Here is a 27,381-nt window from a genome sequence, read left to right on the forward strand (position 1 = left end):
GCTTCAAGTCATAGCTCTGAGGATTACTTCATAGCCCAAGAAGCTGGAGAGAAGATTGGTGACGTAATAGGAGACAAAGGGTCGGAAATGGACGGTGAATCATCACCGCGTCACCCGTGACAAGTGGAGTACCCCAGGGAATGATTCCGTCCTGGGACCCATGATATTCATCATTTTTGATAACGACCTTAATGTAGGGCTGAATAACGTCGTGTTTAGATATGCAAATGACGCAAAGATCGGCAGTGCCATATTGAAAGCGGATCCGGGTAAACTTTCTGAATGATTCTGAAAACGACAAATGCAATCTAAGGTTAAGAGCTGTTGTTGCAAGTAGGGAACCTCATTATGAATGATTATGAACTGATGGGCCATTCCTCGCGTGAGGGACCTAAGGGTCAATATCTCCAACAACTTTAAGTATTCAAAACACTGTGGGGTCTGGTTGTGGATAGAGAGCTGTGGTTTCGGTGCATTACACACGATAGTTGAAGAATGGATGTGTAGCAGATGAGGCCATTCTTCGTCTGTTCCTGGCGTCACCTTGCTAATGCGGGAAACGGCGGACAAGTATGGCGGAGATGAAGAAGGCTTTACAGCTAGGATGGCATCATTATTTAACAGTTAATTTTACAGCACAAAATGTAAATCTACGATTCCATATTTAAGAAATGTCTTCCTCCTTTTTCAGAGAGTGCGGGAAAGTGAACAACCTACAAATCTTGGACAATCTGCTCAAGGACTACGATAGAAGAGCGACCCCAACCAATTACTTAAGTAAGTAACCAGGTTACCGTCTTTCATTTTGGTCCAGTAACGTTTTCTTTACATATATATATATATATATATATATATATATATATATATATATATATATATATATATATATATATATATATATATATCATCTCCAATCGGATTAAAAGTGATCAACAGGGGATAAACCTTTATCTATTTTATGAACTAATATTTTCAAATCATGTCCATCATGTTGCTAAGTTATAGCCAGAATGTCTATCTTCTATAGTATGACTATAAAGATTGAAACATCAGCTCTGCTCTCGAAAACCTGCTTCATGTCTGTGATTAATGTACACTACTAGTGTAGCTATGTACAGGTACATGTTCTACTACACTATCATTGTTATGTACGTGTACATGTTGCTGTACAGCTGTTCGACCAGAGCAACAACATTCATTCTCTCTCTCTTGCTGGGGGTGGAAAGCTGGAACATGGAAGTGTTTGTTCCATGAAAAGATATCGTCGTCATTGCTTGGAATAGGATCCACTTCTTCTTTACACCTTTGTAAATTAACCTTCCAGAAGGACTGTACTCGTACACGTGTATATTTGTTTGTTAATGATGCCAAGGTCACGTGGGATGTAAAAGAGTGTGGGGAGAATGCATCAGATTACAAGGGGACCTAAGCAAATTCTAAAGTTGACTCTCTCACATGGAGTTGTCCACGGCAGCTTTTTACAATAACACTTTAGTGAGAACTTTTGGGGAAGACTATTCCATCTGCTGTATACTTGTTGGCCATTACTTTCCCAAGTTGGGATGAGATTTTGAAAACTTTGACATAGTGAAATACTTGTGTTGTTTTCATGGAGCACTTCCACTAGATGTCCCTACCATGTCTTGGCATATATAGGAAGTCTATTGTATACAGAGAATGCGATCTTATGATCCTTTCAATAACTTTAATATTTCTGCATCCTCTTTGTAATTTGAAAAGCAGTTGTACTTAAGCAGATGGTATCATACCTGTGTACTTATATTTATATATATTGCACGCACCAAAACAGCTGTGATCATATATATGGCCCATGTTCATCCATGATCACAAACAGAGGTATTGGTGGAGTGGTTTCTTAAGTACGTGTCATGAAATGGTCCACCAGATTTTGATTGGAGGTCAGATATATCTAGATATAGAATTTTGCCGGCTATTGCAAGAAGGAAAATGACTCTGTCCTCAGAGTCTTATGGGAAAAATGGACTTGCATCTTTCTCGATTTCCCGATGGCAAGAAGCAAGACCTCCCCATTTCTTGCCGGCTTCTGGCCAACTTTTAAGCCCAGCTGAATTTACTTCTGTCGATTCGAAACTCAGTTACCTTCACTCGATCCTTGATCCAGGCTGGCCGGGTCAGTAAGCCTGGACATGGCCGGTGTGGTATGTGATGTTGACGACCCGCTCAGGTGATGACAGAGGAAGTGGATAATAGTAATACACTTGTGTCCGTGCTGGGGAGGGCGCTGCTCCTGTAGTAAGGTTTGGAGATAGCTCATCTCTCTCTCTCTCTCTCTCTCTCTCTCTCTCTCTCTCTCTCTCTCTCTCTCTCTCTCTCTCTCTCTCTCTCTCTCTCTCTCTCTGAAAAGTAAGTGTGAACCCCACATCACCTTCGCTCGGACCTTGAGGTGGGTCTGTGTCGGTCTGTGTTGGTCTGTGTACCTCTAGGCAACTCAGTTCACACAAGCCGAGGCCATAGTCCCACGTAAAGTATAAAAAAAAGAGAAACCCTTAGAATCTGTTGGCATAACTTCGTTTCTATTTTACAACAGGTCTTCCTCAGGGGTACTTTCAACTGTAGGCAGGTTTTTCTTCCCCAAGTTTCTCCAAGTTTAAGAGAGTTAGCGAACATTTATCGAGAACTGTGGTAGCATCTAGCTGTGTTCCCGAACATATTTTCTTGTGTACCATCTCTTTCATCTGCTCCTCCTCCTCGATCCAGTAGAGCGTTGATGGCTTGAAACTTGTGGATATCTGTTGCATTATTGTTACTACAGTTGTCAGACGTAACACCACAAGAGCTTCAGGGGTTAGCTACAAGCTTGCGTTGGTTTTGTGCTGACGAAGGTAAGGACGTGGTTCACCCAGTTCTTCCTAATTCGACGGTGCGACCATCTCAAGGAACTGTTTAAAGACGCGAGGGATAATAATTTTTTCACAGTACTATTATTATTATTATCATTATCATTATCATTATTATTATCATTATTATCATTATCATTATTAAAATTATTGTCATTATTATCATCATTACTATTAGTATCATTATTATCATTATTTACCATCAATATTGTCGTTATTATCATTATTGTTATTATTATCATTATCATTATCATCATCATTATCATTATTATACATTCCATGTATTAGAAACCAATCCTGATTGAGCCCAGGTAATCAAGACTTATGATCAAACAGCCCAGTGAACCCCCACCCCCCCACACGCACGCACACACACACACACACACACACTCGAAGGGTCAAAAGAGAAAAATCACATTTGGGGTTTTTTTAAACCAGTAAACTGGCGAGACATTAATCGCTGTGAACTTTCGAGTGTTGATTTATAGTGAGTTCCCGTCAGTTGACCCCCTGTTGTGAAGTGATGAGTGCTGAACTGGTTGTTAATGGGCCATATGCTCTTTAGCACATCAACGAGTTGGGTACGTGTGTCATTACCCAATTGCTCTCCTGTCCTCCGTGTGTGTGTGTGTGTGTGTGTGTGTGTGTGTGTGTGTGTGTGTGTGTGTTGGAGATGTATCATATGAATGCAGTTTGTGGTGTGAGGAGGGTCATGCAAAGGAATACAAAGGAAATCCAAACACTAACAAACCAATGGGTCCTTTCGAGGCTGTCGAGTATGTAAACGTTTGAGACACTCAGAAACGTTTGAGACGCTGAGAAACGTTCGAGACTTTGATAAACGTTCGAGACATCCAGATCTCATATTACGACGGTAGAAACTGCTTCAAATTGCCCTGATGACGTGGCTAGTTTACATCTCTTTAGTACTGGGGTCGTGGGTTCGGAGCTTCACAGCTTCGTTTAAGGTAGGATTCGAAGCTCCCCCAGCTTACGTTCCAGGTATATTATGGATGGCCCTGTGGTAAGTTCCCCCAACATTTCTGTCCGGGTCGATTGCAGTTTGCCTGACAAAGGAAGATGGATGGATGAAACGGATCCTGTCCGGATTCCCACCTCCATCACTTAGAGAGAGAGAGAGAGAGAGAGAGAGAGAGAGAGAGAGAGAGAGAGAGAGAGAGAGAGAGAGAGAGAGAGGTTAGAATTAATGATGATATATTAGCCATTTGTCTTCCCTTGGGAGACTGTCAATACCCTTCCCCCAACTGATGAGGAACGTAAAAGTCCACTGGAATTAATTTCCCACTGGGTTAATTGTTGATGAAGATAAATTATCCCATTATCATCGAGTGTACTGGACCTTTGATAGTAGTTAATTGAGCATCTAGTTCAGTAGGTGGTGTTGAATTCACGACATTTGGAGTACATTCTAAAGTCAAGCCTCTGAAAGGGTGAGCTTTGGTGCGCATATATTGAGACAACACCGACTTCAAATGTGTTACTCACACTCGCCCGTCCCTTATAGCAAGGCATAGCCACTGCAAGCAGACGTTGACAACATGCATGCTTATTCATAGGTCCTTTACAGTTCCACTGGATTATCCTGAACGATATAATCAAAGGATTTCAAGAACGAGTGGTTCTATGAGCACTCCTTATCTTGGATGACCTGCTGTGGGAAATACATAGGTCCTTAGTATCGTTAGTTTATAGATCTGGTTGATAACTTGCTCAACACTGAGGTAAAAGAGACTATGGCGTGCAATGGTGTTCTCTTTTACTTGATATCTTATTTCTGAGCTTCTCCTCTCCGACCGTTCTTCGTCGAGCGGAGCTGAGAGAATTTAATCTCCATCTAAAGACGTTTCTTTTCGCAAGGTCTCATCGTCTTCTTTGGGTGCAAGAGGAAAGGACCAACTAGGGAAAGTTCCAGTGATTTCGTATGGATAGCAATGGTCCATATCCTTCGGTCTTATTTCTTACAGCTTTAGAAGCTCATGGTTTCTTCCTTCGGCTTGGGAGACTTTTATAAATCCTCTTGAACTTCTTCCTTGCTCCACCGTCTGAAGCATTCTTGGGGACCAGAACTGTGCAAGGTTCCGCCTCGAACTTGCTCAGAAGTTCTACCCAGCCCAACCTTAGAGTTCCCTTCTCTCGACAGATGGCGCTGATATCGTAAGACGTAAGAATCCGTCAAACGTAAGGCCCTCAGCGTCTACTGGCCTATTCCTTGCGTAAGAATGAAGGTCCTTTTTCCTTATTCTTTTATTACGTCTCGGCCGAGAAACACCAGTGATCGATTGCCTCTCGAGGAGTTTGGCATTGGGTCGTCTTTCCCTCTGCTTTAAGACAGGCAATCCCAATCGTTTCCGGTAACTTCGACCCTATTCCAGAAGTTAGGAAACAAAGGAGGTTCGTTGTCGCTCACCGCTGACAGACAGTGGAATTAATCAAGTCGTGATGAGTTCCAGTATCAGCGTCCGTGACAGTAGATCACACACTCCACACATCCCCCAAGCAGTAACTCGTGCAAGCAGGAGCGGTGGCAGTTCCTTCGCGAGAGTGAAATTCCTCGAAGACCTTCCCCACGTCCTTGACCTAAGTAACTGTTTCAGCTTTTACAAAGTGGTCGCTGTTACTCACTTGTGTTCCACTTGTGTTCCACTATCCCCGGTGGCTCCATCTGTCACCTCAATCACGAAAGGGTTTGAATGAATGCAAGACAGCTTAAGGCTCAGTGGCGGATACAGACAGGGGTCACAAATTCAGGAGGTATGGTATGTGATGCCAAGGGTGTTAATCAACTCCCCTTCCACCTCCTGCTTGGGTAGTGGATACTTTGACCTAGGCAGGTTACAAACATGGGCCAATATTCCGAGTGTATGGGTCATCCAGAATTACATATAGTTTACGGTTGCAGAAGTGTGGTGCTTTGGGGTTGTGAAGGCTGCTCTATAACTGGGGTTGTGAAGGGTGTCCTATAACTCGGGTCGTGAAAGGTGTTCTATAATCAGCGTTGTGAAGGATGTTCTACAACTGGCGTTGTAAAGAATGTTCTATAGCTGGGGTTGTAAAGGGTGTTCTATAACTGGATAGATAGACCTCCACAAGTTCATAGCTCCTTATTCGCCCCTTACATAAAGGTTCACACACACACACACACACACAGGCCCTTAAGTCATAGCTACCGACAAGATGAGACACTTCAGGGTTGGCTGGGACACAGAGAACCACAAATCCTTTCTTCAGCCAAGGTTCTTATCTGGTCTTCGGACCGCTGGTGCACCACATCTATTGTTAAAGGGAATATACTGTCTGAACTATAGATAAGAAACTCCTTTGCAGTTTTCACTTTATATATATATATATATATATATATATATATATATATATATATATATATATATATATATATATATATATATATATATATATATATGCCAAATGGCGTCCTAGCTACGTCTCTTCGTTGTACATCAACTGACTGTTATAGTTTTTTCTTGCATCTCTCATGATGATGTGATTGTTACACGAAAGTGCACTTGGGAACTTATCGTGTTTCATTTTCCCCCGTGAGCCCAGAGGAATATACTTGATCATGCACTCAATTGTGATCCTTGTTTCTCCATTCCTTACCCGTCATTCACTTACTCGTAACAGTTTCTAATCTCTTTTTCAATGTCCCATGTTGTTTATCCTAACTCGATTTCAAGCATTCCATGAGTGCAATATTTTTAATCCTTCTACTTGTGTTCTCACGCGATTAACTCTGATACGAAGTAGACAATGTGACGCTTGGAATATACGAGTCACAGAAGTAATCGTTAGCGAAGCAAAGACTAGACTTTCTAAGACTTCTTCATCACATCGGTCGAATCTATTTCACAGAGGCATCACAGCACTGGCTTGGCAAAGAGATGAAAGAATTACTTGGATATCCTAAGACTTGGAGGAGGAAGAGAGGAAATTGATGGCAATAGCATGAGGCAGGAGCCATGAACCTAGTCACTTTAAAAAAGGAAAACTTCGTAAAGTTACGCAACTTTGTCGTAGCGAGGGAAGTGGTCGGTCAGTGTGTATTACGTCACCAATGTCCACCGGAGCCAAACTAACGTAAAAAGATTTTTTGTAAAGAAAATTATTCCCCTGGCGTCATACAGAGGAGAGTGACGTAGTTCGTAATGATACGTACGTATACAGCTTCCGTTAGTGATGGACGTGGATGCACAATTGGATGTGATCTGTTGACTGAATTACATTCTCCTTCGTAAACAGTCTCTAATGTACTTTACGTTTGGACGCACTAGTTCATCTACTTTCACATATACCTTAAGGTAAAAACAAAGGGTAGATGTAGTAATCTCATGCTGGTTCATCTACTTTCATATAGACCCCAAGGAAACAAGAAAGTAGATGTAGTAATCTCATGCTAGCTCATCTACTTTCACATATACCCCAAGGAAACAAGAAAGTAGATGTAGTAATCTCATGCTAGCTCATCTACTTTCACATGTACCCCAGAAGTAGATGTAGTAATCTCATGTATCATAAACACGTCGATTCACGACAGCTGATTCTACGAGGGTCAATTTCTGGATGTGGAATGACCTGACCCAGGTTAACGAGGGGGGCCCTGAGGACAAGTCCAATCCTCGTTCTATCTGAGAAGATCCTGCGACACCCAGGGTCTCCTTGTGGGAGGGAATCCTACAGCTCCAAGGACCCGTTTTCTATTGATATCTTCATAGGCTAATTTACAGAGACTAATGTTTAAATTTCGCAGCAATCAATTGTTGACAACAACTAAAACTGCTTCAGGGACAGTAGAAATTAAAACTACAGATAAAATTAACAAACTTTCATTGAAAATATATTCAAAAAAATTCTACTAGAACGAAAATGGGACGATATGTTTATAAAGTCTGATTGTTTCGAACGAATCCGAACCACTGCAAACAAGACACACATACATAAACTATCATACAGCTCTAAGCCAAACAAGGGTTTTAGATAGATTGCTCTATTACCGTAATAAGATGATAGGTTTAGGCAATCACAAATTATCCGAAAATACATATATATTATACAACGAAAGCAAGATATTTACTAGAACGAAAAAAGGGTTCATGTTGTGACTCGTTCAGTTCCGTGAACCTGCTTCACTCCGCTCATTAAAGTTCCGTTTGTACGCTGTGTGTTGAGGATTCTGCTACTCTGACACTTCCTTGACTTTCCTTGGTCTACCGTGGCTCAGCAAACCACTGGACGATCTTGAGGAGTGACCCCAGGTAATGATTATGATTCTATAACCCTCTCATCCCCCTGTAAATTGATCCAAAGTCATACGCCATTGTCAATAGTGGATCGCTTGTCAACAGTAACGTCTGTTCTGAATCCCTTTGAAGCTGATGTGAAAGTGTTCGAATCATTGTCTGCGTTTGTAATTTGTTGCTTTCGTCTTTGACCCGTCGTGACTACTATACTGGACCCTGCCTGCCTGGAATTGCATAAACTGGAGCGTCTGTCTTGATGTAGTTGATGTGGACTGTGTGCCGTTTTCTTTTTTCTTTTTTTTTTACCTCTGGCTGACGCTTTCTGCTGCATTGGTCGCATTCCCTCTGAGTTAGAGTCTGGTCAACTATCAAATAGGTCGTTAGGTCTTCCATACGTCAGTTCCTCCAACACTCGTTCTATACGCGCCAATTCTCTTCCGCAGAATTTCTTCCTGTTGCTTCAATGTGTTTCACCTTGTGGAGTTTGGCAAGCTCTCCTATTGCTCAAGGGGATTCGAAAACTGTTGTGTTCTCTCCTCAAACAAGCCATTTTCTTGGCGTATTGACTGTGTGGTGCTCATTGTACATTTTGGCGACCTCTCCTGGTGAGACAGGGGATCCGAAACAGTTTCATTTCTCGTGAAAATCTTATGTTCGTCATTATACCATCTGCCATTTTCTTATATAATTCCGATCTGTCGAATATATTCTATGAAATTCTTTTTTTAGCGAGAAATGTGTTAGTTTTTCGAAGTACTTCTCCGGGATTTACATGTATTTCCCAGGAAAACGTAATTCAGTATTGAATGAAATTGTGAAGCCTTAGTCCTTTGAATGGAGTTTCGAGAACTTTATTCCCCTGCTTTCCACCTCTTGAAAGAGGTGGAAACTCCTACAAATTTCAAGTCCACATGAACCTACTGGACGTGGGTTGACACAAGTCGGGGATCGAAGCTGTGAAGCGTGGATGAACCTGTTTCCTCAAGGAGACTCGCTCTCTCTCTCTGAAGCTTCGCTCGAAGCTTCAGTGGGCCGTTTCAGTTCGCGGTATAATATGAATTACTCTAACAGTCTGGCGTCGTCTCTACTTGTGGTCAGACGTGCGGGTATGTGATCTGCCGTGCGGGCACGTACTAGATCAATAGATCGGATCTAGTAATTTAGCACGTGCCTGGTCGTGCTGCGGGATATATACAGGCACGTGTGACTTTAAGGAAAAATGACGAGTTCTTGCTATTGTGATATTCCTCTTCAGTGTCCCATAACTGCATCGTTTTCATTAGAACTTTTTTTTGAGAGTTGGTAAGTGCTTGGCTCTTTCTGTGTCGTAATGGAAGTGTGAAAAAGGGTTATGGATTGTGACGTAATAGGAAAAACAATGCCTTAAGATGTGTTTAGATAAAGCTACGCCGGTCTGAGGGAACGTTGATCGCTTTCCTAACGTAAAAAGATAGTGTATTTTTCATGTGTTTATTTCTTGTGTTGTCATTTCATCTTCTCATACAGAGGCTTTAGTCCTTTTCTGAAGTTTTATGGTAAGGAATTTTCATAAAATTGTGCTGAAAAATGCTATAAATTTTGACGAAAATGTTTATGATTAGGTCACGTGAACTAAGGACACACGGCACTTTAGAGAAAACACTGTGTGGGTGCCTGATGTGTGAGAAACTTGGTCAAGTGTTCATAATGTCGAAGGTTCGATAATCACATTTCAGGTCGTATTGCTTAGCCTTATTTTCCTTGACTTAGAATTTCTTTTTTATTACTCAGCCTTATTTTCCTTGACTTAGAATTTTTCTTTTATTACTTAGCCTTATTTTACTTGACTTAGAATTTTTCTTTTATTACTTAGCCTTCTTTTACTTGACTTAGAATTTCTCTTTCATTTCACTGTAACGTTGGATCAACACTGTGTGCAGTAGGAAGTCTGGCGTCCAGGCTCGGGTTGATCTTCCCACGTCTCTGATATGCCGATTGTTTGTGTGAACAGACTGACGCTTGAGGGGGAAAACCAGACTATATTCGCTGATAAAATACATAACTGTTCTAACCCATGAGGTAGTTGTCCGTCATGACCATGTCTAATTTGCTTCGTCAGTTCTCATAGGATCTGTTCTCAGAGAGGGAAGTGTTTTAGTAGCTCTTCTCTGTACTTTCTCCTTTCGGTTTTTGTCCTTCCTCAAGTGGGTGAACGTTACTAAGCACAATATTCAACTTGAGGACGCACCATTGAGTTTATAAAAAGAGCGTGGTTGAGAGAGCAGAAGAGGGTGTTTTGAAGTGGTTTGGGCACATGGAGAGGATGAGTGAGTATATATATATATATATATATATATATATATATATATATATATATATATATATCCTAAGCCAGGTAACCCATTCTATGTACCAACCCCTGGTGGCAGATGAACAGTTGGGTTAACTGTGGATCAGTTGCCGCGACCAAAACTCGAACCTATATAGGCTTACCACCGAGTGGCCCTTGGGTGTTTTGCGGTCAGTTTCGCCAACAGGTACACCCCAGAGGTCCAATTTATGAGTAGAAATATTAAAAAGAGGAATATAAGAGTATATGAAAATGAAATACAAAAATAATGAAAAAAAATACTTGGAAATATCTGGCAGTTCTAAAAGCCAATTCAAAACCAAAACATTGCGGATATATTTGTGAAGTTATTAGTTCTAAATTGCTTTTTTCTCTATAATTGCTCGTTTGCGAATGGCCTGGCCACAACTGCCGGATGCAACAATCTTTATATTTTTAATTTCATCAAAATTCATATTTTTTGAAGAGCCACGATCGCTTATGCTCCAAAGTTCGAAGATTAGAGTTTACTACAGTGCGCTGATAATCCATTCACATATCGCTTGGGTCGAAATCCATATCACCTAGTTGTAGAAGTGATACCCTGTCATGCTAATTCTATATATATATATATATATGTATATGAAATACACAAATGCACCTGAATATATACACATAAAGATGAACATGAGCACATTCGTAATTACACAGGTACATATACTGTATACATGTACAGATATAACAAGGTTAATAGACAAGTTCGAATCCTGGGCAAGGTAGCCTACCCACAGTCAACCCAACTGTTCATCTCGTTGGAGCCGGTCTTTGAATGAGTGCCTGACATTAACTGTGGTGTGTGTATGTCTGCATAGGTGTGTTTACATATACTCAAGATATGTATACAAGGTTAAGGGACCGAGCACCACAAATGGAGAATTCTCTCCCCATTATATGCACAAGTAGTTATAGAAAGGTAATCACCCACATACACGACTGAAAGATCATACACAAACAATTATACATCTAAATATACTTCACACACACACACACACACACACACACGACTGAAAGATCATACACAAACAATTATATATCTAAATATACTTCAGACACACACACACACACACACACACGACAGAACGATCATACACAAACAATTATATATCTAAATATACTTCAGACACACACACACACACACACACACACACGACTGAACGATCATACACAAACAATTATATATCTAAATATACTTCAGACACACACACACACACACACACACACACACGAATGTAATCCTTCTTCCCCGTACAGTACAAAATAGACAATTTCAAAAGGTAATTACACACATAATGGGCCCCGTGTTGTGGTGGTTATTATAAACCATGAATCGGAACGGGTCCGTCCAGAATCGTGCGTGCATGAGTTCGAATCCTGGGTGTGGCAGTCGGTCCACACCCGACCTAGGTGTTCATCCTCCCCTCTAAACTGGTAGATAGATGGGTAACTGGTCTAGACTTATGTGTGAGTATATATATATATATATATTGGAAAGGATATACAAGTGGTAAACAAGTGACGTCCTAGCTACGTCTCTTCGTTCTTTATCAACTGACATGTTTCTTGTGTCTCCCATGATGATGTGATTATTACACGAAAGTGCACTTGGGAACTTACCGTGTTTTATTTACCCATGAACTCATAGAAATATTATATATATATATTTTTTTTTTTTTTTTTTTTATACTTTGTCGCTGTCTCCCGCGTTTGCGAGGTAGCGCAAGGAAACAGACGAAAGAAATGGCCCAACCCCCCCCATACACATGTACATACACACGTCCACACACGCAAATATACATACCTACACAGCTTTCCATGGTTCACCCCAGACGCTTCACATGCCTTGATTCAATCCACTGACAGCACGTCAACCCCTGTATACCACATCGCTCCAATTCACTCTATTCCTTGCCCTCCTTTCACCCTCCTGCATGTTCAGGCCCCGATCACACAAAATCTTTTTCACTCCATCTTTCCACCTCCAATTTGGTCTCCCTCTTCTCCTCGTTCCCTCCACCTCCGACACATATATCCTCTTGGTCAATCTTTCCTCACTCATTCTCTCCATGTGCCCAAACCATTTTAAAACACCCTCTTCTGCTCTCTCAACCACGCTCTTTTTATTTCCACACATCTCTCTTACCCTTACGTTACTTACTCGATCAAACCACCTCACACCACACATTGTCCTCAAACATCTCATTTCCAGCACATCCATCCTCCTGCGCACAACTCTATCCATAGCCCACGCCTCGCAACCATACAACATTGTTGGAACTACTATTCCTTCAAACATACCCATTTTTGCTTTCCGGGATAATGTTCTCGACTTCCACACATTTTTCAAGGCTCCCAAAATTTTCGCCCCCTCCCCCACCCTATGATCCACTTCCGCTTCCATGGTTCCATCCGCTGACAGATCCACTCCCAGATATCTAAAACACTTCACTTCCTCCAGTTTTTCACCATTCAAACTCACCTCCCAATTGACTTGACCCTCAACCCTACTGTACCTAATAACCTTGCTCTTATTCACATTTACTCTTAACTTTCTTCTTCCACACACTTTACCAAACTCCGTCACCAGCTTCTGCAGTTTCTCACATGAATCCGCCACCAGCGCTGTATCATCAGCGAACAACAACTGACTCACTTCCCAAGCTCTCTCATCCCCAACAGACTTCATACTTGCCCCTCTTTCCAAGACTCTTGCATTTACCTCCCTAACAACCCCATCCATAAACAAATTAAACAACCATGGAGACATCACACACCCCTGCCGCAAACCTACATTCACTGAGAACCAATCACTTTCCTCTCTTCCTACACGTACACATGCCTTACATCTTCGATAAAAACTTTTCACTGCTTCTAACAACTTGCCTCCCACACCATATATTCTTAATACCTTCCACAGAGCATCTCTATCAACTCTATCATATGCCTTCTCCAGATCCATAAATGCTACATACAAATCCATTTGCTTTTCTAAGTATTTCTCACATACATTCTTCAAAGCAAACACCTGATCCACACATCCTCTACCACTTCTGAAACCACACTGCTCTTCCCCAATCTGATGCTCTGTACATGCCTTCACCCTCTCAATCAATACCCTCCCATATAATTTACCAGGAATACTCAACAAACTTATACCTCTGTAATTTGAGCACTCACTCTTATCCCCTTTGCCTTTGTACAATGGCACTATGCACGCATTCCGCCAATCCTCAGGCACCTCACCATGAGTCATACATACATTAAATAACCTTACCAACCAGTCAACAATACAGTCACCCCCTTTTTTAATAAATTCCACAGCAATACCATCCAGACCTGCTGCCTTGCCGGCTTTCATCTTCCGCAAAGCTTTTACTACCTCTTCTCTGTTTACCAAATCATTTTCCCTAACCCTCTCACTTTGCACACCACCTCGACCCAAACACCCTATATCTGCCACTCTGTCATCAGACACATTCAACAAACCTTCAAAATACTCATTCCATCTCCTTCTCACATCACCACTACTTGTTATCACCTCCCCATTTGCGCCCTTCACTGAAGTTCCCATTTGCTCCCTTGTCTTACGCACCCTATTTACCTCCTTCCAGAACATCTTTTTATTCTCCCTAAAATTTACTGATAGTCTCTCACCCCAACTCTCATTTGCCCTTTTTTTCACCTCTTGCACCTTTCTCTTGACCTCCTGTCTCTTTCTTTTATACTTCTCCCACTCAATTGCATTTTTTCCCTGCAAAAATCGTCCAAATGCCTCTCTCTTCTCTTTCACTAATACTCTTACTTCTTCATCCCACCACTCACTACCCTTTCTAAACAGCCCACCTCCCACTCTTCTCATGCCACAAGCATCTTTTGCGCAATCCATCACTGATTCCCTAAATACATCCCATTCCTCCCCCACTCCCCTTACTTCCATTGTTCTCACCTTTTTCCATTCTGTACATAGTCTCTCCTGATACTTCTTCACACAGGTCTCCTTCCCAAGCTCACTTACTCTCACCACCTTCTTCACCCCAACATTCACTCTTCTTTTCTGAAAACCCATACTAATCTTCACCTTAGCCTCCACAAGATAATGATCAGACATCCCTCCAGTTGCACCTCTCAGCACATTGACATCCAAAAGTCTCTCTTTCGCACGCCTGTCAATTAACACGTAATCCAATAATGCTCTCTGGCCATCTCTCCTACTTACATAAGTATACTTATGTATATCTCGCTTTTTAAACCAGGTATTCCCAATCATCAGTCCTTTTTCAGCACATAAATCTACAAGCTCTTCACCATTTCCATTTACAACACTGAACACCCCATGCATACCAATTATTCCCTCAACTGCCACATTACTCACCTTTGCATTCAAATCACCCATCACTATAACCCGGTCTCGTGCATCAAAACCGCTAACACACTCATTTAGCTGCTCCCAAAACACTTGCCTCTCATGATCTTTCTTCTCATGCCCAGGTGCATATGCACCAATAATCACCCACCTCTCTCCATCAACTTTCAATTTTACCCATATTAATCGAGAATTTACTTTCTTACATTCTATCACATACTCCCACAACTCCTGTTTCAGGAGTATTATATATATATATATATATATATATATATATATATATATATATATATATATATATATATATATGAATGTGAAGATACAGTACATATATACGAGGTTTAAGAGACGGGGTTACATGACAGTATATTTCCTTCCCAATAACACACATGAGTAGCAATCACACACTTGGAACATGAAAATTCCTTGATTCTCGCAAAGTGAATCAATAACAAACCTACTAGCCTCTCTTCCCACAAGCTTACCACATTCAGTGGCTGAAGTCACCCATAAGTGATATGAATTTCATGAAATATTTTTCCTATGTATTGAATGATATACGATTGTTGACACCTATGCATTTCACGGTGATGTAAATTCTCATCTTTTTAAAGATAATGTTTAATCAATTCTAATAATGATTTTCTTCATGTCTTTTCTCAGATAATGCGACAACTGTGAACTGTGAGCTTTACATACGAAGTTTTGGATCAATTGACCCCAACTCAATGGTAAGATTTCTTTGTATTGCTAATATTTATCATTTACACACAATACTATATCGAGAGAGGCGAGCTCCTCGTTTTCTTTATCTTTGATGTTTGTTCATCCGTTTCTCGCGTTTCCGTGGAAGCGACAACACGATGAGTTCCCAAGTGCACTTTCGTGTAATGATCACATCATCAGGGGAGACATGAGAGAAATATAACAGTCACTTGTTTATCAAATGGCTGTTATACGTCTTTCTTGTGTCTCCCCTGATGTGATCATTGCACGAAAGTGCACTTGGGAACTTATCGTGTTTCATTTCCCTGTGGATAGAAATTATATATATGTATATATATATATATATATATATATATATATATATATATATATAGAGAGAGAGAGAGAGAGAGAGAGAGAGAGAGAGAGAGTGTGTTAGCTATTTTTTGTGGCTCATTTAGATATATGGTCCTTTTTTCATATCGACGAAGAAAACGTGCATAGTCTCTGTACATATTTTTGAAAAAACTCACAAAAAAAATGCAGATACCTTCCATCATAACAGCTCACTTAAGGATAGGGCGTTATTAATACTGCCAGAGAGCAATCCTCTTCTACCCTTTTTTTCCTCCTTCCTAGACAGAGAGAGAGAGAGAGAGAGAGAGAGAGAGGGAAAAAAGGCCCACACATGAACCACATATATCAAAAGAAAAAAAAAATAAAACGCACGGGGAAGCGTCTTGACAGACAATAGGCAAGCCAGGACTCCATAAACCATCCAACGCTGCTAAAATCTTCAACCACCCTTTCCCCTCCCCCCTCCTCGCCCCTTCCCCCTCACCCCCTCCCCCCCCCAAAAAAAAAAAAAAGGAAAATGGGATACTTGAGACGAGTGTGGAGAAGACGGGCCAATGAGGAGAGATGGTACAGAGGGGGCGGGAAAGTACAAGGGAGTTCTTTTTCTTGTGTGTGTGTGTGTGTGTGTGTGTGTGTGGGGGGGGGGGGGGGGGGAGAAACACCAACCTGACCCACAAAGAAAACGAGGGTAAGATTAATCTCTCTCTCTCTCTCTCTCTCTCTCTCTCTCTCTCTCTCTCTCTCTCTCTCTCTCTCTCTCGGGATCGTCTGGAACTCTTACCGCCGTCGTGTGTGTGTGTGTGTTTGTGTGGGTGTGTGTGTGTGTGTGTGTGTGTGTACCGGAAGATGGGGAGGGAGGGAGGGGGGAGGGAGAGGGGCAGAAAGTTGGAATATACAACAGTAAACTTCTCCGTTTTTTTCCGGAAAATTAAACTAAAATCGTAAGTTTGCCAGTGCGTTACCTGGGCACAAAGTAAAACTAACTTTTCTCTTTATTTTCTCTCTCTCTCTCTCTCTCTCTCTCTCTCTCTCTCTCTCTCTCTCTCTCTCTCTCTCTCTTTTACCCCTATATGGAAGGGTCGGTTAGTTCGTTCTGCAATAGCCAGGATTTTATATGGGGTGTGTGTGTGTGTGTGTGTGTGTGTGTGTGTGTGTGTGTGTGTGTGTGGACTGAAGGGGGTACAAGAGTAAATCTCTCCGCGAAAACGGAGGTCGCAGTAAACTTTCACTAACGAAAACGGGGTTACGGTGACTATCTATCTCCACTCGAGACGGGCGTACAGTAAATTAGTTTACTGAAAATGGGGCTATAGTCAATTTACCAATTGAAAACGGGGATACAGTCAACCACTCGACCGAAAACGGGGTTAGGGTAAACCTCTGCCGACAGCGAGAGTACAGTAAACCTCTCCACCGAAAACGGGGTGACATAAAACCTCTCCACCGAAAATGGCTGTTACAGAAAACCTTTCTATCGGACACTAAACTAAATCATAACTTCGCCAGTGCATCACTAGGAGAACGCAACTGTTTTAGGATAATCATTTCATCTCGAGTCACCCATCCGTGTGAAAGAACAACCCTATGATCCCAAGCGGGTACCAAATCCCCTTGAAAATACGTGAAGAAAAACCATAACAAAATGCATGACCTCCTCACACATCTCTTGGGAATAGATCATCCCTCATTATCCTCTCGCCTCATGTCGTAAAGGGCTCCCAGCACTCATAAAACCTCATCCTGCATGAGTGTAACTGACCCAGACGCCCATCTGCATCTGTTGTGGTAAATTTCCACCTGCTCATAATTCAATCAGCTATCTTGTTTCCCCAACCCCCCCCCCCTACTCATCTGTCGTATCAACAGTGTAGCAAATCAAGCTATGTAGCAGTGTAGCAAATTAAGCTATGTAGCAGTGTAGCAAAGTAAGCTATATGTAGCAAATTCGGTTGGCGTTTTCCAAGTCTTAAAAAGACATAATAAATGGCCCATCATACTCTGGCCTTTCACACACTGTGTGCCTTCATGCTAGAGAATAAATCTATATAAACTAAATAGAACATAAGTGGAGATGATATACACGTCCTGATAATATATTCCACTGGCATTGCTTAATGTAGATTTGTGGACAAACTCCCATGAGCAAGCAGTTAGGTAAAGTGTTTTATGTATGTATTATGTCATGTGTAATGCACCGAAACCACAGCTCCCTATCCACCACATTCAGGCCCCACAGACCCTTCCATGTTTTACCCAGGACGCATCACACGCCCCGGTTCAGTCCACTAAATCTATGTCATTGATCACCTCTTGACCTTCTCTTTACTAAGCTGAAATAGTTTCATATCCTTTCGTTGGCTTTCATAAGATTTAGTTCTCAATCTGGGAATTATCTTAGGTGGCTTGAGACAATATTTTCTTCATAGAGTCTATGTCTTTTAATCAGAAGCGTGACGAAAATTGGACACTATACTCAAGATGTGCACGAACCAATTAATTTCAAAGAGGATGATGATTCATTTGGACTTGTTGGACTTCAGTTCGAAGGCCCGACAAGTGTGAATTCATCGAATCATATTCACTCTTTTCTCAGCTTCTGTCCAATGTTTGCTTGGCATTAGGTCCCCAGAGATTATCAAACCTTAGTCCTCTCTCTCATCCACCTTGTTTGCAGTTCACCAGAATTCATAATGCAGTTTGCCGATTCGTTTCCATTCCCGATTTATGAAAGTTTGCACTTAGCGATATCAAAATTCATTCGCCAACTTTGATAATGATATGCGAAAGTTTGTTTTTGTCTTTGTGCATATGTATGTGTGTGTGTGTGTGTGTGTGTGTGTGAATATATGTATACCTTCCTATGAATAGACGATAACTGATCTCTGACTCACTAACTACCCGTGATATCAAATTCATATGGACGCTAGACTTAGAAACCTTTAATATTTTTTCCTTTCCATTCCGTTTCATCCTCCTCCATCCCTTCTCTGCCTCTCATCCTCTTGCCAGCCATGACGTGGTAATGAATGAGGTCAGCCAAAACCGTATTTGGTACAGGAATTAATCACGGTTATTTCAGCCATGCTGGTCTAGGAAGGTCAAAGGTTGGAATCATGATAATAGCCTTCATGACATTGTAAGGTCAGAAAGAATGGAAAAAAAAAAGTGCTGACGTGTTCCTCTTGTGTTGACTTGTTCCTGGAGTTTTCATTTCCTAAACAAACGCTAAAATGGAACGGTTTTTTTTTTTTGTGATAGACCAAAAGGTCAGTGTCACATGTGCGTAGGGTGCGAACACACACACACACACACACACACACACACACACACATACACACACACACACACCAACTCATCTCTATCATCCATCAATAATTTGGACACACTTTAAGATGTCTAACTTTCTCCCCTAAGAATATCTCTCTAAAGTTCCCTTAAAAACCCTAAAACCCTTCAGCGATTCCCCAAGACATCGAAATTCTTCAAAAATGCAGCAAAGCCTTTAGAGCAATACGTACCAAATCCCTAAACTTCACAGACTTTTACCTAACGAAAAAAAAAAAGGAAGAATCTTCTTCAGTCTTTAAGTATCTCTCAACTTTCCTCCATCACTCTTTCAAACATTTGTCAGTAGTTCAAAGGCACTCCCAGAATACTCTTACAGAAGAACTCACTGCAATACTTCACTATACGTTCTCAATCACCTGTAACCTACTTATACACCTTACTATACCTTCTCAATGACCATTAACCCACTAGAACACTTAACTATACTTTCTTAGTGACCTTTAGCCCACTTTATCTCTAGCCCACTTTAACACTTCATTATACCTTCCCAGTGGCTCTCTAACCCACTTCAACCCTTCACTATACGTTCTGAGTGATCTCTAACATCTCTGTATCATCACAGCCCTTGATAAGTCCTCACCATACAGAAGTGATCAAGTGGGCTAGAAATAAGTGAGAAGAGGTTTACTGAGAGGATACAGGTGCCGAAATTGGCTAGGACAAGGAGAAGGATGAGACCGAGCTGATGACGGAAGGATGGAGGGCAAAAAGTTTTTGAGTGCTCGGGGACTTGATATGCAGGAGGGTGTGAGGCGTGCAAGGGATAGGTTGAAGTAGATCGATGTTGTATAAGGGGGTCGACGTGCTAACAGTGGATGGAACCAACCTGACTTAAAAACAAAAAATAAAAAAGGAAAAGTAAATATTGACTGAAAAGAAGTATGAGATGTAAAGTTTTTTTTTCTTCAGCATTGGCGTCAAGGATTCTCTCTCTCTCTCTCTCTCTCTCTCTCTCTCTCTCTCTCTCTCTCTCTCTCTCTCTCACCCTCCCAGAAGAAACATGTGAACTCTCCACTCGCCCTGCTTAATCACAAACGCCTAAAAAAGTTAATATTTGTTTCTGATTAACTGGCTTATCCCAGACAGTGTTCTTTGAGACGTCTCAAGCCGGCTTGAACCAGACACATATCTTCAGCCCATAATGCGACTGGGTCAATATGGTATCAGAAACGAAGACTTTCTGAGCGCTGACCTTCATATAGAGTTAGAAGCCTTAACTATTTAATGGTACACTGCACTAATTACCATTTAACAAGCTCTAATGTCTTTATAATGTACCGAGAAGAATATGAAACAAAAGATAGTCATTATATATATATATATATATATATATATATATATATATATATATATATATATATATATATATATATATATGTGTGTATATATATATATATATATATATATATATATATATATATATATATATATATATGTGTGTGTATATATATATTAATATTCATACTATTCTCCATTTCCCGCGTTAGCGAGGTAGCGTTAAGAACAGAGGACTGAGCCTTTGAGGGAAATCCTCACTTGGCCCCCTTCTCTGTTCCTTCTTTTAGAAAATGGAAAATGAGAGGGGAGGATTTCCAGCCCCCCGCTCCCTCCCCTTTTAGTCGCCTTCTACGACACGCAGGGAATACGTGGGAAGTATTCTTTCTCCCCTATCCCCAGGGATAATATATATATATATATATATATATATATGAGAAAGAGAATATGTCCCAAGACTGATCCTTGTGGTACGCCACTTCTTACGTCCAACTATTCTGAGGCTTGTCCAATTATCACAACTCTTCGTTTACTGCCAGCTAACCAATCTCTTATCTATCGAAATACAGCTCCATCAGTACCAAGTGACTTAATTTACATACTTAATCGTGTTTTAGATAATTAGTTGGTTATTGCTGGTTTGGATCTTTACCCCCAACGTCCAACCAATAACTGTCAAGCTATTGTATCCGCAAAGTGAGTGAACTGAAACACATTTTTCACTTGTTAAAGATAATTCTACGACCACGTACACCATTTTTTTTCTTTACCAGACAACCCACTCGTGGGCCAATCAGGCTTCCTTTTGTCTGTCTTTCTCATGTAAACTCATGTAAACTCTCACTGTGTATAGAGCCTATGTATGTCATTCTATTCACTTTCGATTTCCTGCACCAACAAATTTGAAATACAGTAGGATAGAAAACATTGTGTGTTTTCTTTTATTACGGTTTTATTTTTGGCCGTATTGCCACAATTTGCATAACATGAGAACAGATATTCTGCATATTTCTGTACCTTAATTTTATGCATGTTTCCAATTTGGAGTTTGAAGGCTTTCAGTGAAATTTCACCCGAACGGTGTTCAATTCTTTGCCTGTGTTACTTTCTATATTTTTTGGTATTGTGAAATACTGGATAAATACCTCAATATCTGTAAAAGAATTTCTACTTGGTGTCATCAAACATATGCCATATGTGTATATGTATAAATCTATTGTGTTATCTATTTCTCTTTGCCCTTTTGGATGCATCACAGTATTCATTTGTCTTCATTCATTTCTTCAAACAGCTTCTTATTCAAGCCTTTGTTGCTTATCTTATTCTTCGTCCTCCTAACTTCAAGCGTTTTCTTCTCAATATATCTATACTTCAAGTTAACAACATAACTTAACATCTTCCTCATCTTGTACATGTCTTTCTTGGAAGTCGGTTATTCTTTAGAATTTGCCTCTATGTTTAGGGGTCGAGCGTGGCATAGGTTCGAATCCTGGTCGCGGCGGTCGGTCCACACTCAACCCAGCTGTTCATCCACCTATGGGATGGCGAAGATTCGTACGCAGCTAACATACATAAAAAGATAATCCGGTTCATAGTCGGTGAACCATCTTCCCTTCTCAATTATAATTACGTCATTATCATAATTACTCAATTAGTCTAAGTCCTAGTGGGCCTATTGTAACGTCCCACAAGTCTTTTAACTCTTGTAATGGTGAGATTATAGTAATAATCATTGGGCTTTTTGATGATTCTCAGGTTATCTTTGGTCAGTCGGGCCCAGAGAAAAGTTTGGTTAATTTGTGTTTCGTTAGTTGAGGCTTAGGTTACTTAAGGGGACTTTTGAAATGGCATGTCATGGGAAGCTTACACACTTACGATGACCATTTGAGATATGGAAAACTCTCTGTAATGGATGAGTAATGCCTATAAAAGATGGAGATTACATTCATATTAAAAAAGAATTGGCTGACAGCAGGCGTAAAAGAATTTAGAAATCAGAAAAATATCACTAATTTATATAGATTTCAGTAAGCTTGAGTATCCATCGTTAGATCCCAAACTCTCTCTCTCTCTCTCTCTCTCTCTCTCTCTCTCTCTATATATATATATATATATATATATATATATATATATATATATATATATATATATTATATATATATGGTGGCCCTTAATTCATAAAACCAGCAGGGCCCCTCAAGCCTTGACCATATATATATATATATATATATAAACAGAGGCCTGTGCTAACGGCAAAGTATATAAACTTTTTAAACTTGGTTTTGCTCCGGGGGTAGACACAAACTACCCCAGCCTACCTCATTAACTCACGAACTTTGAACCTGTTTGAAAATTCTGTGAGGGACTGTGTGTGGCAGTGAGGCACGGCTGGAGAGGGGGGGGTAGAGGGGGGCGTGGGGCAATTATCTTGTAGTTGTGCCATCGTTAGGGTCATTAAGAGCAATAAGCAACTTTCTAAGTGCTTTAAAGCCACTGAGTTTACCTCTTACCCTGTGTTATGTGTTACACAATACAAAGCCCTCAGCATATATATATATATATATATATATATATATATATATATATATATATATATAGATAGATAGATAGATAGATAGATATATATATGGTATTTTTCGAAAGCAAGATACCGTATGACATCTAGTAACACCAAATGGTACAGATATGTTAATGATAGTCTTTATCTATGGCGTTTATAGTCATTATCTATGGTCATTATAGTCTTTATCTATGGTGATAGAGATGATAACGTATTCTTTATCAGTTTGAAATTGTTTGGTGGACTCAAAAGATTCACTCTTCAAAAATCAGACAGACAATATACTGTTAGATCGTAATTCTCATACAGAAGTCACCTAAAATTTCGTATATTATATTTTGGTTCTCTCTGTCTGCGGTCAGTCCTGATGATGTAATTATACGAAAGTGCATGACGCTGTGTGTGTGTATGTGTGTGTGTGTGTGTGTGTGTGTGTGTGTGCGTGTGTGTGTGTGTGTGTGTGTTTCATTGAGTGTATACGAGTGTGTACGTGTTTGTGAGCGTTTATACGTGCGTGTATGTATGCGTTTATTAGTACACGTAGCAATATACATAAGAAGGAAGACATAGAGACCAAGAAAGATGCCACATGTGTGGCACAGCGGATGACACAGTCTCTGCCCAGAGGCCTATACAGCTTTTCCACTCGTCTGACCAGAGTGATATGATCCGGAAAATGATCCCAAGCCCTTGGCTGCGACGTTGTGTAGCTAGGGGCGTCCTCCCCTCGATTGCCGGAGCTACCACACCGTTCACGTCTTCCCTCACCCTTCCAGTGGCCGCCACCACCACGTGAGATACGTGGCAATAGATGCTGGGGACTGAAACGCTTCTTTGCGTATGAGTGAGACGGAAGAAAACGAAGCAAATGATCAGATTCTGATCTCATTACTTCACGTAAAGAGTGTCTGCATCTCTTATAGTGATACACAGTCACTTGTTTTTCTATATCTATCGTTCAATACCAGGTTTTACTTACGTCTTTATACCGAATCGTATGAATTTCTATATTTGGAATTCTCGAGGTCGGGCCCAGTTCAGCTATAGCCCATCTGTCTCACCAAGAACGACACGCAGGGAAGAAGTGAAGTTGCAATTACGTGTTCACGATTCTAATTCTCTAATTACATGGTCCAGCAACCCATTCACAGCTGACTAAACCAAGGTACACCCACGGGTTTCCATGAGTGGGCAGGAGATGGCCCAATTACCCAGAGCTTAATAGCCGAACGCGCAAACCGCTTTAATTCTCAGGTAATTAAAGGAAGGGAATTGAGCAACTTAATTTTCTTAAGAATTTCAAAAGATTTTATGATTTTATTTGATCCGAGAATATGAATAAAACATGTAAGATATTATCTAGTTCATGCATATATATGAGAGTTTGTCTGAATGGGAAGAGAAACCTGGATGTTCTGGCTCTGAGTGAAACAATGCTCAAGGGGAAGGGGAAAGAATGATTTGGAAATGTCCTGAAGGTAAAGTCAGGGGTTAGTATGAGAGTGAAAGCCTGATCACTTCTTTATGGATTCGAGGGTTAGAGTTTGTAGAGGATATTGGAAGACGACATGCTATGGGTGCGAAGAGGGTAGTGAAAGTGAGTGAGTTTGGAAAAAAGGCTTGTGTGAGAAGATACCAGGAGAGATTGACCAAGGATCGGCAAAGGATGAGAGCATACTTAAAGGTTGGGTAAAGAATTAGGAGACTCAATACGTAAGTCTTGGATACAGAGGCGCGTCTGTAGTTCGTTGGAGGTGGGCGTGGAAAAGTCAGGGAGTTGGGCCAGTTACTGTTTGCAGATGACGTGGCTCTGATGGCACCCTCGAGTGAGGAACTGCAGAAGTTGGTGACTGAGCTTGGGAATGTGTGTGGAAGGAGAAAGTTCAGAGGATATGTAAACATAAATAAGTTAGTAAGTTTAGCAGGGGAGGGTGACAGGTTGGGGTGTGAGATTGAAGGGAGAGAACCTAGAAAGTGGAGGGTGTTTTGGATACCTGGAAGTGTACATGACAGAAGATGGAGCCACAGGAGCTGGAGTCTTCCATTGGTTGAGTGTGATGGTTGAGGTCCTGTGTGCATTGAGGAGTGTGTGGAAAATAGGCAAGTTTTATGATACTGTAATCTTGAAGGAGCTACGTGGATGGAAAACTATATATATATATATATATATATATATATATATATATATATATATATATATATATATATATATATATATATGACAAGAAAAAGTATGGTCTTTAATTGGATGCAAAAATCGTTGCGAAATGAGTTCCACGAAATGGGTAAGTCTTTTAAAAAGAATCGACTTTATCATGTGTTTATTTGCGTGTATCAGAGATCTCTCTCTTGTGCCCCTCAGGACTACGCAGTCGACCTATACCTGAGGCAGTCATGGGTGGACGAGCGTCTGAACCACGCAGACATCATGCAGCCGTTGGACCTAAACGACCCCAACCTCGTCAAGGCCATCTGGAAACCTGAGGTGTACTTCCCCAACGCCAAAGACGCAGAGTTCCAGTTCGTGACTGTGCCTAACGTCCTAGTCCGGATTAACCCCATGGGAAAGATCCTCTACATGCTCAGGTATGGTGAATGTCTGCTGTTCTGGCTGTGAATGGTGGTCCTCTGTGTTGGGTCCCTTCTCCTGAAGCGATTGCTGACTTGACCCTTGTCTTCATATACACTCGTACATCAGATATGCCAAAATGAATGAGTAATTATGTGAATATGCTTAGGAAAAGCTTTAAGTGACTTGTACGTCAAAGGAAACGTCGGTATGAAGTGTATATTGATGACTATTACAAATGAAACTATAAGGAATCTATCAGTTTTCTTAGAAGGTTGGTTGAGCCATTATATACGGTAAACAATGGGTTGGTTCAAGACAGTGAAGCCAGGGTAAATGTGTTTGATGAAAGGGTGGCAGATGTAGGGTGTTTGTGTTGGGATGGCATGCAAAGTGAGAGAGTCATGAAGAGTGGTTTAGTGAAATGAGAAGTGGTGGTGAAAGCCCTCCGTAAGATGAGGTATGGCAAGGCGGCTGGAGTAGATGGTATTACAGTTGAATTTGGTAACTAAATGAGATGACTTAGTTGTTCCTTGGTTACTTAGGAATCTAAATGTATGTATGGATCTTGGTGAGGTGCCTGAGGATTGGCACATATAGTGCCACTGTATAAAGGCAATGAGGTAAGTGTAAGTGTTCGGATTACTTGAGTTAAGTATACTTACAAATCTTAGTTCACTCTGCTCGCAACTAAGAGTGGATCACACGCCCTGACAAGACTAGTGTGTTTGTGTGTGTGTATAACCATACTAATCAGTCTTATCTGTGCCGTCTCGTCTGTGTATTCATCAGCAACAATACACCTTCGTCAATCAGAGAAATAAAATGGAATCCAATGTATCTTAGTTGCTCTGAAAGGAGTTTGGATACCTTTTGATAAACCAAACGATCGGTTTTTATTTTATTTTTCTCGAATAGGGATTATAATGCGATAGGACCGTGTGCATTTATATATGTAGAGAGTGTCAGAATGCCTTTCCATTACATCTTGCTTGCGCGTTGTACGATAAGGAATCCGATCCTTCACGTCTCTTTGGCTATATGACAAGCCAACTTTGTTCATTCCAACTTTCCGACGACCACACAATTTAAAATGCAAATGAATCTGTCAAGAGACACGAGAAATCTTATGGTGGAAATGTAGAAAATGGAGCGAGGAACAGCTCTTCCTGAGGGAAGAAGATGTATGAGTCTTGATGATGATGATGTCCCACTAGTATTGATGATGATGATGTCCCACTAGTATTGATGATGATGATGTCCCACTAGTATTGATGATGATGATGTCCCACTAGTATTGATGATGATGATGTCCCACTAGTATTGATGATGATGATGTCCCACTAGTATTGATGATGATGATGTCCCACTAGTATTGATGATGATGATGTCCCACTAGTATTGATGATGATGATGTCCCACTAGTATTGATGATGATGATGATGTCCCACTAGTATTGATGATGATGATGTCCCACTAGTATTGATGATGAGGCTCAGGACACTAATGATGGGGGGGTCCACTGTATTGATGACGAAGCCATCACCGTTGATGATGATGATGGGTGGGGAGGGGGGTCATGGCGTTGAAAGATGGGGCGTTAATGTCAATCATGAATACCCAGCGTTAATGATGGGGTCTCAAGAGTTAATGATAAGGCCATAAATGATGGGTATTCAGAATTGAT

At 40.8% G+C, this 27,381-nt stretch overlaps 1 protein-coding gene across 3 annotated transcripts in view; it reads left to right on the plus strand.

Annotated features, from left to right (window-relative positions):
• The window catches only part of LOC139749375 (glycine receptor subunit alpha-4-like), a 149,901-nt gene that overhangs the window by 29,755 nt on the left and 92,765 nt on the right, over positions 1–27,381 (plus strand). For all 3 annotated transcript variants that reach the window (XM_071663158.1, XM_071663160.1, XM_071663159.1), the window contains exons 3-5: positions 692–777; positions 15,544–15,611; positions 25,488–25,711. In XM_071663158.1, coding sequence (XP_071519259.1) covers positions 692–777; positions 15,544–15,611; positions 25,488–25,711 — 378 coding nt within the window. The remainder of the gene's footprint in view (positions 1–691; positions 778–15,543; positions 15,612–25,487; positions 25,712–27,381) is intronic.

Source organism: Panulirus ornatus, chromosome 7 (genome assembly GCF_036320965.1).
Source record: "Panulirus ornatus isolate Po-2019 chromosome 7, ASM3632096v1, whole genome shotgun sequence".
Classification (NCBI taxonomy): Eukaryota; Metazoa; Arthropoda; class Malacostraca; order Decapoda; family Palinuridae; genus Panulirus; species Panulirus ornatus.